General features: G+C 41.0%; 1 protein-coding gene across 2 annotated transcripts in view; it reads right to left on the bottom strand.

Annotated features, from left to right (window-relative positions):
* The window catches only part of LOC115571954 (vertebrate ancient opsin-like), an 88,783-nt gene that overhangs the window by 20,558 nt on the left and 54,823 nt on the right, over positions 1 to 13,402 (bottom strand). For both annotated transcript variants that reach the window (XR_003982008.1, XM_030401642.1), the window contains exon 3: positions 1,778 to 2,011. Coding sequence is in view for 1 of the 2 variants with exons in the window: in XM_030401642.1 (XP_030257502.1) it covers positions 1,778 to 2,011 (234 nt within the window). In the remaining variant the exon portion in view is untranslated. The remainder of the gene's footprint in view (positions 1 to 1,777; positions 2,012 to 13,402) is intronic.

Here is a 13,402-nt window from a genome sequence, read left to right as displayed (position 1 = left end):
CAATGTAATCGTTTGGGGCAACTACCACCTTCAAAGTCATGGAGTCCACAGAGACTGCTTGTTTCTTGCCACTGACAGGCCGAGGTTGATATAAGTGTCTGGCAACATCACAGAAACCATTCCTTCAGAGATAGACCTTTTTTGAAATAGTACGATTTTTGTGTTATCAGAAACATATGTCAAATTTAAAGAGAAATCTTACTTTGGAATCGCTGGAATTGCGAGAGTCCAGCTGTTGCAGAGAGAGTACTGTGGAAACATTAGTCATAGTTGGAGAGGGCAGTTAACTTAGAGATAATTGGAGAATTTATTTCCAAAGTCATGGCTGAATTAGCCAATTTTGTAAGTCTAAATAAGGCAACTACTATAACAATTCACTTCCGATTTCATAGCGAGACTTCTCCTTGAATGAAATTTATTAGTAGACTTTATTATTCAACAAAATGCTCTATCTCCATAGGCATCATTTCTGTAATGTTAGTGTAGCAAGAAGAACATTTTTAACCTGTCAATGACAAAAACAAGCACTTTTGTTGGCCATAACTTTGACAGTCGCAGTTGCCGTGAAGGATGTCATTGTAGCTATTACAGCCATGTTGCGACTGCAAGCTGAGGCAATCTACTGGAGCAATTTCATTCAAATAAAGTTCAGGACCGGGTCTTAACATACCAAAATTCCCCTTAAAGGATATTCAAAAGTTGAGGTTTTAGGTTGATTTTTTTGTGCTCCAATTGGTTTGAGGTGGATGGGAAGAAGCCGATGTCAGGTATTTCCATGCACCAATCAGGATTTAGTACCAGCTGATCTGATGAAAGTTCAGGGGCTTTTTTGGTCACTGTCAGCCAAATCTAATTAAACCACACCTGCTAAGTTTTTAGACAGATCAGACCAGGGAATTTTGTGAAGTATGTTTACTTGCTTTCTATTGGATAATTTGATTAGATGACTTATTCAAATGTCTGTTAATTCTAAGGCTTATCTGCAGCTTAGCTTAGCATAAAAGGGAAAACCACTTGGCCTGGCTGTGTTAACAATCCACCTACCAGATTCTTTAAATCTCATTATATAACATGTAATACCTTATTCATTTAATCAGTACAAAGGCGAGCGTGAGAGTCCTCTCCCATCCAATCCATAGAGTTGGATGGGAGAGGATTCTCTGCATGTTAAGCTGAGTACAAAACTACTCCTTCAAATTTTTGTGACTGAATAAGCAACAATCAGGTGAGTAGGCACCAGGAATTGGTTAGGGTCATGTGAAATGCTCGGGTTAGGCGACTTAAGAATAGATTAGATTTGTTAAACATGCCATGAGAAACGAAATGCAAACTTGGATCAAGGGAGTGACTCCTCTCTCTGTCTTTTGACAGATTATTATCTTATTGGATCCTGTGATACACTTGCATTTACAAAAGAAGACATCCATCATATGCATGTCAAAAAAGGAATTGATTATCTTTTCAGTGTGGATCTGCATTATGCAGCTTGAGCTTTTCTCCTCAAATCTGTAAGAAATGTGAACAAAAACACCTAAAATAACTTATTCTCAAGTAATTCATTTAGTTTATTCAGTGTCAAGAACACACTGAGTAACGTCTGATAGGAATATAAAACAATGGCTCATTTCTATTATATCGAACCACTGTGAGAACAACAGCGATGACTGGCCTCAGTGGGCAGGACGACCTCCACCTGCTGCTACGTGACAGTGAATGATGAAAGGCATTGACCTCAGCCACAGCCCTCCCTCACTCCCTCCCTCCCTCTTATTCTCACCTGTTTATTCATGAAGACATAGATGACTGGGTTGATGACCGTGCTTGTTTTGGCTAGGACAGAGGGGATGATGCTGGCCTCCGGCGTGACCAGGCCTGGTGGCCCGAAGGTTGCCAGCAGGGCCATGATGCCGTACGGCAGCCAGCACAACAGGTAGCAGATCACCATCACCACCACCATGAACAGCACCCGCTGCTCACGTTTCCTGCTCATCGATGCATTTATCCCGCTGACCTGGAGACAGCGAGGGAGAGAGGGAGTAGAGGACGATAGCACATAAGATTTCATTGCACTGACTTTGGCTGTCAAGCAATACAAGAGAAAATTAATCTAGTGATTTTGAGTGAACTAGTCACAGCAGCGTTTAGTCATCAGCCACCATCATGTTGGTCATGGGGCGTCTAAAGAGTGCGATAAATCTGCGTTTTTCTGTAATTAATGAATCCAACTGGAACACGTTGTACTGACAGCATTAGTTCAGACTTATAGGTTTTTTTCACTTCTGCTGCCATGAGACATCTTAATGTTCCCCTATGGGACAGAGCTGTTGGGAGAGGAGTCTAGGAAGTAAAGTGCAGGCGTGACATAAAATAAATAAGGTCAGACAGGTAGAAGGGAGTGATTGAAAGGCATACAGAGAGGCAGAGAAAGCAGGAAATGGACTGAAGATGGGGGCAGGGAAGCTCATCTGAACATCTGCAGAAGGTCTCTAATCAAGGAGGAGACTGAGGCAGTGGAGGAAGTATTTTGTCCAAAATTAAAACCTTTATTTTTATTATGATTATTATGCAGGTAAAGATGCTTGGTAGAGTTTATAACTATTACATTTCCAGCAAACTTTACCATTTCAGATAGTACTGTAGTTGAATTTTTTTTTTTTTTTTTTAGAAGTTTTCAAGACCAGTCAAGACCACGACTGCAGGGATATCTGTATTATGTTACTGTCTGATACTTTCTCTAAAAAATGATTGTTTTCTATGAGACATGACAGGAATCACCTAGATAATCTGATGCTTGCACAAAAATTGCATTTTGTCAGGTTGATGGTCAATCATGGAATAGGGGTGTTGGATAAAAATGGTACATTTCAGTTCTTAGGGTTGTTTTGAATTTGTTGCTAATAGAAAACAAAGTAAAATCCAACACATAAAATTGTTATCAAAAATCACTGGTACATTTTAAGTGTGGGATATAGTAGAACCCAACCGGGTTTTGGGGTCAATACTAATGTTGATGATAGGGAGTAAAGAATTCTGATATTGACATACACACAGTGATCCCTTAAATGTGGTTGTCAATATGTAACAGAGGATGAGATTTCATAGTTTAATTGACAATAATTGCGTTAAATGACATCAGCGCACTCAAACTAATGGGGAATCTAAGAATTATTAATCAGCCAAGCATCTTTGTCTGCATCATGTTCTGCCGATATCTGAGAACTTTGATACTGATACATCTGTGGTAGTCAGCTGATAATACTGACCAGCCAATATATCTGTCAGGCTCTGATATGTATGGCAATAAATTTGGTGAATGAAGAATCTTTCAGACCAATCTTAGAGTGCCTATGGTTGGTATGGTCCCAACCCCTCAGAGTCTTTTCTCTGTCTTGATACACAGGGTTGTTGGTCATGACTTGGTCTCGGTTTATGTGGTCCTGACTACAACACTGGTTGTCAGATGTCATTTAAGATGTTGATTGTTTGCGTTTAAAACATGCTGTCTCCATCACATCCCTTTGTCACAAGTGTTTCAAAACCATATTTGAGGGATCACTGCAAAACATGTGTATTTTGGCCCATTGCTGGCCACTGTACCAACAATTTGCCAGGACAAAAATAACCAAAACTGCCCACCAGCACCTAAAGCTCACTGGTTAACACGTTTCATCTTGTTTTGCAACCTGTATGATTGTATAACTGCCCATGTTGCTGACCCCTTTCTGACTTTTATAACTGAAAATGAAACCCATTGTGTAAAAAAACGTATATTAATCTTTGGCAAAGTAACTGAAACAAACAACAATGTCAGAAGCATGTACATACTTACACATCAACATCCATATAATCATATTAAGTTTGCCACAAACACACACACTGAACTTGAAAAACACCTGAAAAACACTCTCCAAACTTTAGCAGTCTCCATTTGTATTTCTGCCTAACGGCCACATGTCTGTGGCTGTCACTCAACTTCACCAGTGTGGAGACAAACGCTGATGGGAAACTACTTTCAAAAAAGGCTCCAGCAGTGGCAGGTTTTCTTTTTTTTTATTCACTTTGGGGGGAGGTGATGTGATGGTGCTTTTATAAGAAGGTAGATACACTGTACACAAACAGTAGGTGTACACAAAAATGAAAAACAAGAAAAAAGAACAACAGTGAGTCCAGTGATCAGTCGTTGTTACCCTCGGGATGCTAATTTTCACGTTCTGCTTACCGCTAAGTGAAATGGCATTTGCACAAATCTACATGTTTGGCGTCTACATGTTTAGTATGTGTTGTAAAGCATAACATATCATGACACAGTATGTTTAGGTGCTCTTTTCCCGCAATGTTCGGTTCACGGTAAACTGACTGATGTCCTGTAGTCCCCATGCTGCCACTCACGCTGCAGCATTTGTATGAATATACATATTAATATGGCACTGAGCTTTCACCACACGGGCTGAGTGTTTGCGTTACTGACATAATATGACTCAAAGCAAATAAATGATTTTCCAGTGTGGCAGACTAATTGAGCCATGCCAATGATTGACAGACTCCGACTCATTTCACGCCCCAGAGACTCCCACCAGTCTGCAAATGGGAATTTAGGGTGTGTTCATACAAGCATGTTTAGACCACTGTATTCAACATCTGAATTGTTTATTCTCAGTTTAGCATCTTATAAGCTACCATTTTAGTCATTTTTAGGCAATGTTTCTTAGATTTCTAGACATAAGTGGACAAAAGAACGCTTCTCATTATGAACAAACAAGCATCAACCAGCTAACATTTGCTCAATGAGTTTGGCGACTGGACTTTTTCATTATTTTCCTTTCTTTCAGAGCTTTTTAAATGTTCTCCTGTTTGTGAAAGATCTTGAGAGTTAAAAAGGTCAAAGCCTGCACCAACAGAAGCTCCACTCTGCCGCAGAAAACACAGCTCTTAAAACGCCTCGTCAGTAGTCCCGTCTTTAATTCTGTGACTTTGTGATATCACACTACATCACAGAGAAGGGGAATACAGATGCACTAAATAATGTAAACCTATTCAAGCAGTAACCCAAAATGAAATTATGAACCTGAAAATGAGCAATTAGTGTGTCTCCTTACATATCTTAAGCTGACTTCAGTTAGTGATCCATGTATAAGTATGGTGCCAGTTTGATAAGGAAAATGTAAGATCGCTGTGTTATCGTGAACAGTTCTTTGATAATGTAACATGAAACCTTACAAAATTATGTATTTTAAAATGCTCCTTTTCCTTGGAAGTAACATTTTCTTGGCCACCATAAATAGTAACCTAGATAGATAGCCGGATATGCTAAAGTTTGCAGCTTCTATTAGAGCAGGAAATACACTTTTTCCTTTTTCTTTTTGGTTTTTGACTGAAGCAAGCTCCCCCTGCTTCAACATTATTACAAAACCAACCTCAACAAACCTGCCATTGTTAGTTTACTAAGCTATGGTTTGACTATAGCTATTGTTTGGGTTAAGGGTTAAGTGAACACTCAATTATGGCAAAGAGTTGAGACAGTCTGTGACACTGAAGCCGCTGGGACCTAATGAATTTGTTTTGACTTCCTCTAACATCAAATCTCTAAGTTGGCGGGACATCAGCAGGACAAAAAGTCACAACAGCAAGCTCCTGAGGAGATAATTAGATTTTTCACTTTTTGCTTGAAATAGGCCTGTATAAACTCAAGCCATTTAAAAAATAACTTTAGATTCCAACAATATATCCATAACAGATATTCTGCCAAGAGCCGGGTGACAGTTCATTGCCATCTATAGAAAGCTCTCCTGACACTTCAGTTAACCTGACTACAGGTACACACAGTTTTGTCTTTTATCACCTTCTTGTGTGTTGAAAGTTTTTAGCATTAAACAGAAAAAAGTCATCCATCATTTAAGCTCAGAGAAGTTTCAGCTTTACTTGCAGTTTGGCTCTGTTTCCACCTGATAGACTCACTCTGTCAGCTCTGGAGAATAGGTGGCTAATAGCTTCAATCTGGGCTCTGATTAAATAAATGAAGTGGCAGAGATCACAGACAAATTGAGGAGATGGAGAGTAAGTGCTGAATGATTGCTGGGTTGCTGGTGAAAAGAGCTAGCTTATTAATTGACCGCCCGTACAAAGAAACAGTTTCATATGCTAAACAGCAGCACCCAGAGCCAAATAATTATAATTTATGTGCTGCGTCCGTGTGACGGCACAAATCTGTTGTAGCCTTTTTACGAGGACTACGAGCTCGGTAATGAGCATCAAAATAACATGACTTTTTTTTTTTTTTTGATGATGGACGACATGATGTCGCACTAAGCAGACAGTGAATTGAGAACAGTAGCAGCACCATCATTACAAGCTGAAATAGAGTTGTAGATTACGGGCAGTGGTCCAGCGCGGCAGTGATGCTCACAGACTGTGGGATAGACACATGGGAAAGAATTTGTCAAGAACTGTTTGACGGGAAATCTTTGTCAAGAGAGAATATCTTCGCAGTGCTCGCTGACTAAATTAAATATCCGGTGGCTAATTTTCCTCTGCGGCGACAGAAGGAGCATTGTCTCCTCTCGAGTCCCTGGCGGGCTGTCAGTTACTTTGACAGATCATTTGGCCAATGTGCTGCGATGTTAAAATTAGTTCTGAGGCAAACTGAAAGGAACAGCCGGGAAACACAAGAAAGTGTAAGGTGTCACCACATTAAATGGTTTGTGCTTTCATTGTGCTTCTTCTTTTGTAGTTTGCCTGTTTTTTCCCTTTCACACATAAGAGCACATATTCTGCAAATGTACCATATATATACATACGTGCGTGTGTGTGTGTTTGTGACCCATCAGAAATAAAAATCCTTTTTTTCTACCGGGGACATTTCGGCTGTCATATTATGAAAATCACAGGTGTTGCTTGTAACGCCTAGTATTTTTGTTGTTTTAAGTAGTATTTCTTGTAGTGGTAATTTTCACATTTACTTGAGTCATTTTTTAAAGAGAAATATTGGTATCACGTTAAAAATACAGGTATGTTAATATCATTTGAATGATCCAGTAAAGATGTTCAGCATTGTGCATCTTATCTGTGAGTTCATCTGGAGGCCTTTTCAATAGTAGTTCTTCTCTTTGTACACTTTATCTTACGCTTATGGTTACAGATTCTAAGTTTAAGATAGATTTGAATTTTTTTGTTTTTGTTTTTGTTTTGTGTTAAACCTGCCGACTCCTGGCTGGAAAATCGACTGAATGTTGACTATCAAAGACGGACAGTTAAACAACATCATACTGTACTTCCTGCTGGGCCCGCCACCACCAATGTAGAAAATAAAAAGACATATGACATGTAATACATTCGGAAATCAATATCCAAAACTGCTGAGTGTGGCTGCCTGAATAGGAAAGATGTGCATGACAGTGATTTGACATCTCTTGGCCTGTCTCAATGCTTGCGTGCATGTGTGTTTTCTGCCAAACTGCTCTTTTCTTCTAGATGACAATGAAGTTGACATTAACAACCTTCCTTCAACACGTGTCAGCCATGTCCTCTCTCCGTGGGAAAAGGCAGTCGCTCTGTGGACTTGTAATGTCACACTGACATCCACTGTAGAAATTTCCTGTCTGTAGGCGAAGCCATCTATTCTAATCACAGCGCGTCACATTTAAGAGGATGAATAACGGTGTGTGAAGCGAGGGAGCCAGATAAACCTGATTGTGTGCTGTGTCATTTAAGAAAATTTGACAGCTACACCTTACTTTAGGCATTTAGCTGTTCATACGTTCCGTTCAGGAGACGATCTTACACATGCGTGAATGGTAAAATCAGTTCCTTGACAGGCCTTGAAAATTAAGGAGAGGAAGGATTGGAGGTAAGCACATGCTGTCTTTCTTGGATGGGCCACATGGTTCACACTGCATCGCCATTTTTATCAGCCTTTTTTGTGTAGGTGAAATAGTTGAAGGACATGCAAGAATTGGGAGAATCACAGCGAGTTTCAGTTTAAATGAATATTTCAACAGCCCGGCTGCTGTTGGTGTTGCAGTGGTCAAGGCGGGGCTGATTAAAGTTTGAGCAAAGAGTCGAACGGAGTCCTCGGTGAGGAAAGCTTAGATATGATGGATTTATGGGAGATATGTTTTTTTCCTTTGGGAGAGTGAACCCACATACTTGTGTTGTGACTGCATTCTGGGCTTTGTATAACAGTTCCTTGTCTAGACTGCAGTCAGGGCTCCTGCAGGCTTCAGGCGGGGGTCGTTAAAGTCTTGTCAGCGGTGATGGAAAGGTCTAGTAGAGGGGGAAAGTTCTGCAGAGTCCTGACATCCATCCTATTCAGTTTTAGTATTGTTATATTTCAGGGAGAATGTTTCACAGCCTGTATTTGGCATATTCTACAGCCTATTATATATATTATATTGTACAGAAAAGTTTAAAAAAGGATATTAAATGATTTGACTGAAACCATGGTTCTTTCTTCATTCAGCGGAAATAAATAGATTATAGAAAATATTTGCATTTCATGAATTCAAGCAGAGGGACACACAAAGAAAAATACTGAGGCGGACATTTCTACTGGTTCTAATTTGCCATACAAGCTAAATCAAATACAGAAAACTGGCAAGAGGGACGCAGAGCTGACTCAATTTAGATTGCTTGCTTGCTGTTCTTTCCAATTCCAAGTACAGTTGGCCATAAAATGACAGTTTATGAGGACAGCCCGGGTCACAAGGAATTATGTTTTTATTGGAAATCAAGGCTGGTCATTATTGTCTTCCTTAAATTTTGTCCAGATGTAGTCTTATTAAAATTCAATTCAATTAAACTTCAACCAGCCTGTCCTTACAACATCAAATTAGTTCAACTGTTTTCATGTATTACTCATCAGATGACACTTCACTGACATCTTCTTTTTCAGTCATGTAAAAGTCCTTTTGGTATACATCATCAATTTTTTCAATTCAACTAATCCCTCTTGCTCCATTAAAGGTGCGATGGGTAAGAATTTTAGTTGAGAATATTTGAAAATAATCAACATGAGCGGTGGGCTCTCTGCATCTGCCATGTGTTTGGCTTGCAAATGATATTTGAGACTTGACGTACTTCAATGGTAACTCATTTCATGTCGACAGTACGTGAAGATAACTTTTGTACTATCGACCGAACCATCTGGCAGTGTTTTGAAAGTGAATTTGCTGTTCCTAAGTCCTTTCTCCATTTACTTTCACTTTCGCTTTTCAGTCCACCGTGTTTTTCACGAACGCCAACCCTGCGTCTTCTTCTTCTGATTACCTTTCTTATTCTTCTGCTGCCCTCTGGATCAAGACTACAGGTGCCATTGATGGCCGTAAATCAAACAATGCGCGTTTCTTTCTTTTTTTTTCAATACCGAGCGTTAATCGCGCGTTAAAAAAATTAACGGCGTTAAGAGGATGTTGCGTTAACGAGTTAACGCGTTAACTTTGACAGCCCTAATATATATATACATACATACATACACACACACACACACACACACACACACATACATATATATCTACTGAGGTTAGCATTCTAACCAGCACTAAACAATCCTCTGGTGCCCTGAGCTCCCAGTCTGGACCACTAGATACACATGAAATAACAGCTACAGTTAGCAACAGTTACTCTGAATTAGAATCAGAATCAGAAATACTTTATTGATCCTTGAGGGAGAGATTGTGTACTCTGGTGCAATGCATGCCTCTATTTGTTTCTTTAAAACTGAATTCAAGAGGTGGCCAGTTCTTTCATATCGCAGCTGTAACAGTTTAAATGTGTATGTATTGTGTTGCTACTACTACTACTACCACTACTAAATGTTAGCATGGTAACAGCTTAGCCCCAATCCGTCTCACTCCAAAGCTCATCTGCCAGCTGTGTGAACACCAAGCGCCCCTGGTGTGCCGAGCTTGCAGTTTGGCATGGTAGATGAATGGCAGACAGGGCTTACTAGCTAACGGCAGCTACAGTTTGCAGGAGTAAGTGGTTGCGCTAATGATATGCTGACCCCTGTTTGAAATTGACAGGTGGCCAATTCTTACATAATGCACCTTTAATCAGTTGTCACTTCAACCAACACTTCAACCAAAACTTTAATACTCTAACTTGAATCCATATCTTTTCATGGCTTACATTTTTTTTTACAAATGACACTTTAACTTATTTAAAAGCTACAACACACTCAATCTGAAATAATAATGTTTGTCACCATGTCCATTTTCAAAACCACCTTTTGGTAATCTTTCAGATGTGTATTTTGAGAACTGGATAATCCTTAATTGTAGACGGGTGGTGAACAACAGCAGATTATTTCAGAGCATGCATGAAATACTCAAATTATGGGCCTGAGTTTAATAAGCAGGGTGAAACTTTTGGCTCAATATGCCTTCTTGCTCAGTGGTAGTCCTCTGTGAAGCCTCACGACACACTAGTGGGATCAGAAGCTTTTTATTTCTGTGTAATCAAATAATGGAGTGAATGGAGCTTCAAGCAGCTCTTTGAGGTTAAATAGACCTTTAACCTGCATTTCCTCTTCTTGTCAAATAGTCTAGCATCTGTCAGGATGGAGTTTAAGACAACAAAAAAAATTGAAGTGGATTATAATAACAGTAAATGATGGAGGTTATCATTTAGATATTCAAGTCACACTGTGTCGCCCTTGGTTGAGAGGTTAAGTTTTCTTTTTTGGAGGAGAGCGTAAATCTGTGTTTGATATCAGGACAGCAGGCACCTGTGAGGTCCCCGGTGTGGCGGATAAGTCACCTCCAGGAAACTGATGTGCAGGTGGACGGAGGAGACAGACTGACAGCCGTGTCCACGCAGTGCTCTGGCAAAGCAAATCAACACGCAACTCTGACTATGTTTCCATTTCAGAAGCTTGACTAGAGTCATTACATGCAAAACTTCTGGTTCCACACACCCTGCAGTACTCGCTCTGTATATTGTGCTTTGTTATCAGCTCTCCACTCGTGCGGTTTCATCCAGATGTTCCTCATCTCTTATCTGTCTCACGTTATCAGAAGACTTCTCGCCAATCCCCCTCTGTCTCTGTCTTTTCTTTCTGCATTAGCTCTGCTACAAATGCTCCTGTGTTCACTTGCGCATATCTATAATTGCATTGTGAAAACGCAGTTTGAAGCGAAACAATGGCATTCAGCACAAAAGTAACTTGTTCATAACGCCTGTGACCCAAGATTACACCACACACACACACATACGACTCCTTCGCTCCCCTCCACACATACACACACACACACACACACACACACACACACACACACACACAAACTTGTGCACTCTAAGTGTTCCTAATTAATCCACATAACCAGTTAATTTGGAGTCTTCAGGTCGGATAACAGGATTACATGGATGGAGCGGGTGGAGCTGCCAGACCGGCTGCTAAAAATCACCTCAGCTCTGAGATGCTGGAAGCAGTCGGTGCTTCCTGTGCCTTCCCCAGCTGCTGCCTGCCCCCCACTACACCCCCTGCCCACAACAGCACCAGATACTGGCTATTAGACTGTGAGATTGGTGGTGGTGGTGGCGATGCGACAGGAAGCAGGCGGTGCAAGCCAGACATGGAGGTGAGAACAGACAGAGGGGGATGGAGGGGGAGTGGGGAGAGGACGTTCGCGAGAGGTAAAACAGGAGGAAGGAGTGGGATCTGTGCAGCAGAGAGAAGCAAGAGAGGAGAGGTTGAATGAAATAAAGAAGGAGGCAGAGTTATAAGTCACCTATGTTGACGGAGATTCCTGTGAGTCCAGCTGTTCAAGGCAAATCAGTGGTGCGGGTGCGATGAATCTGAGAAGGTCCCCCTCTCCCACTTTTGTCTTTCTATTCTAATTCTGGGAAGTTGTTGTGGGAGTTTGCCCTGCACTCAAATTTAGCAGGTGAGGCTTCCAGCTTGGCTGGCGTTCACCTTGGCTTGGGGAAATGCATGGCAGCTGCAGCCATGTTCGCCTTGGCAGGTAAACGGACACACTCCTGGAGGTCCTGAAAAGAGACAGCTGTCATGTAAGCATGCTCAGCAAAGCAAGCCGAATTAAACAGCCTTCTCCGTCTGTCTTTTTTAAGCATACATACTCTCAGAGACTCTTGGGAAACCACATAATAAGCATCTAGAGATTCTTTTTCGAGAATGCACTACTAACACTTGAGAAACCCCTGGGAGAGGTGAGCCGGAGCAGCTGTGCAACACTACACCGCCTGAACCCGGAAGGAAAGATTAGAAGCAATTTTCTGAGTGCCTTTACTGTAAATTCTGACTCCTTATCTCCTTCCTTTTTTCACACAGTCCTTTTTCCTATTTTCAAGTCTGTAACTCTCACTTTGAAAAGCTGAAAGCAGAAAACTTATCTTGCGACTGCTGAATGTGACTAAAGTTACGAGGAGAGGAGCAAAATAGGAGATACACGACCGTTGCGGGCAACGCTCTCTTAAAGTTCATTTAATGAGGAGGAAACTTCTGAACTTGTAATGCCACAGCTCTTGACTCAACTCAGCCACATAAAAATGCCTCATAACTGACAGGCGGAGCTCCTTTTTCTAAACATTTATTAAACACAAGCATATCATGTGTCACTTTCAAAACACTCCCTGCTTCTGGCTTCTGAGTGAACGCTGGGGCTTTTCAAGAACTACAGTACAGGGATTGTAAATGTAATAAAAGTGGCCCGTTCTGTTTGAGGCTTTGCTGTATTAACCGATCAAATCAAAACCTTATTGGGAAAATTCCTCTGTAGCGAGTGATATTCTCTCCCATCTGCAGGGCCGTGACAGCTGAAACTGCTGCACGGTATCAAAGCTAAGTTGAATCCTGACATCAGAACATGAACTCCTCAGAAAGCTACATCCTCGCCAATCTGATTGCACTTTTCGCCCTTCCATCATCGTCACCCCTGCTCTGCCAGAGGGGGGAAGAGTGCTGTCGCAGAGACAAGAAGTTCGACTAATGCTGAGAGTCACATTAGAGCCATTGACGGCGATGGCGCGAGTGACATCTCGCCTCTGAAATTACTTGCTTGAAGTGTGTGTGAGAGAGAAGAGGGAATGGCTATTGAAGCCAAGACTGACGCTGCTTTGGGGAGCTTTCACACACACACACACACACACACACACACACACACGTCAACATTACCAACAGTGGACTTCTACACTCACAGATTGTGGACCTCTATTTCAGGTCATTTTGAAAAAAAAAAATTGTTAAGGTCTCTTACCATAATATGACTTCGACTGTGTTTTTAAAATTTTGCCAAGGGGGGACTTGCTGTGTACATCCACCATGCTTGAAAATATGGTCTCTAGAACTTCCATATATTAAAATGGACACCAAGATACAACCAGATATAACATGACAAACATAAGGCAGTCAACTCAGACACATAGTTTTTAAATTTAAACACACACCTGG

Source organism: Sparus aurata, chromosome 21 (genome assembly GCF_900880675.1).
Source record: "Sparus aurata chromosome 21, fSpaAur1.1, whole genome shotgun sequence".
NCBI classification, from domain to species: domain Eukaryota; kingdom Metazoa; phylum Chordata; class Actinopteri; order Spariformes; family Sparidae; genus Sparus; species Sparus aurata.
This window is presented reverse-complemented; position numbering and strand designations above follow the sequence as displayed.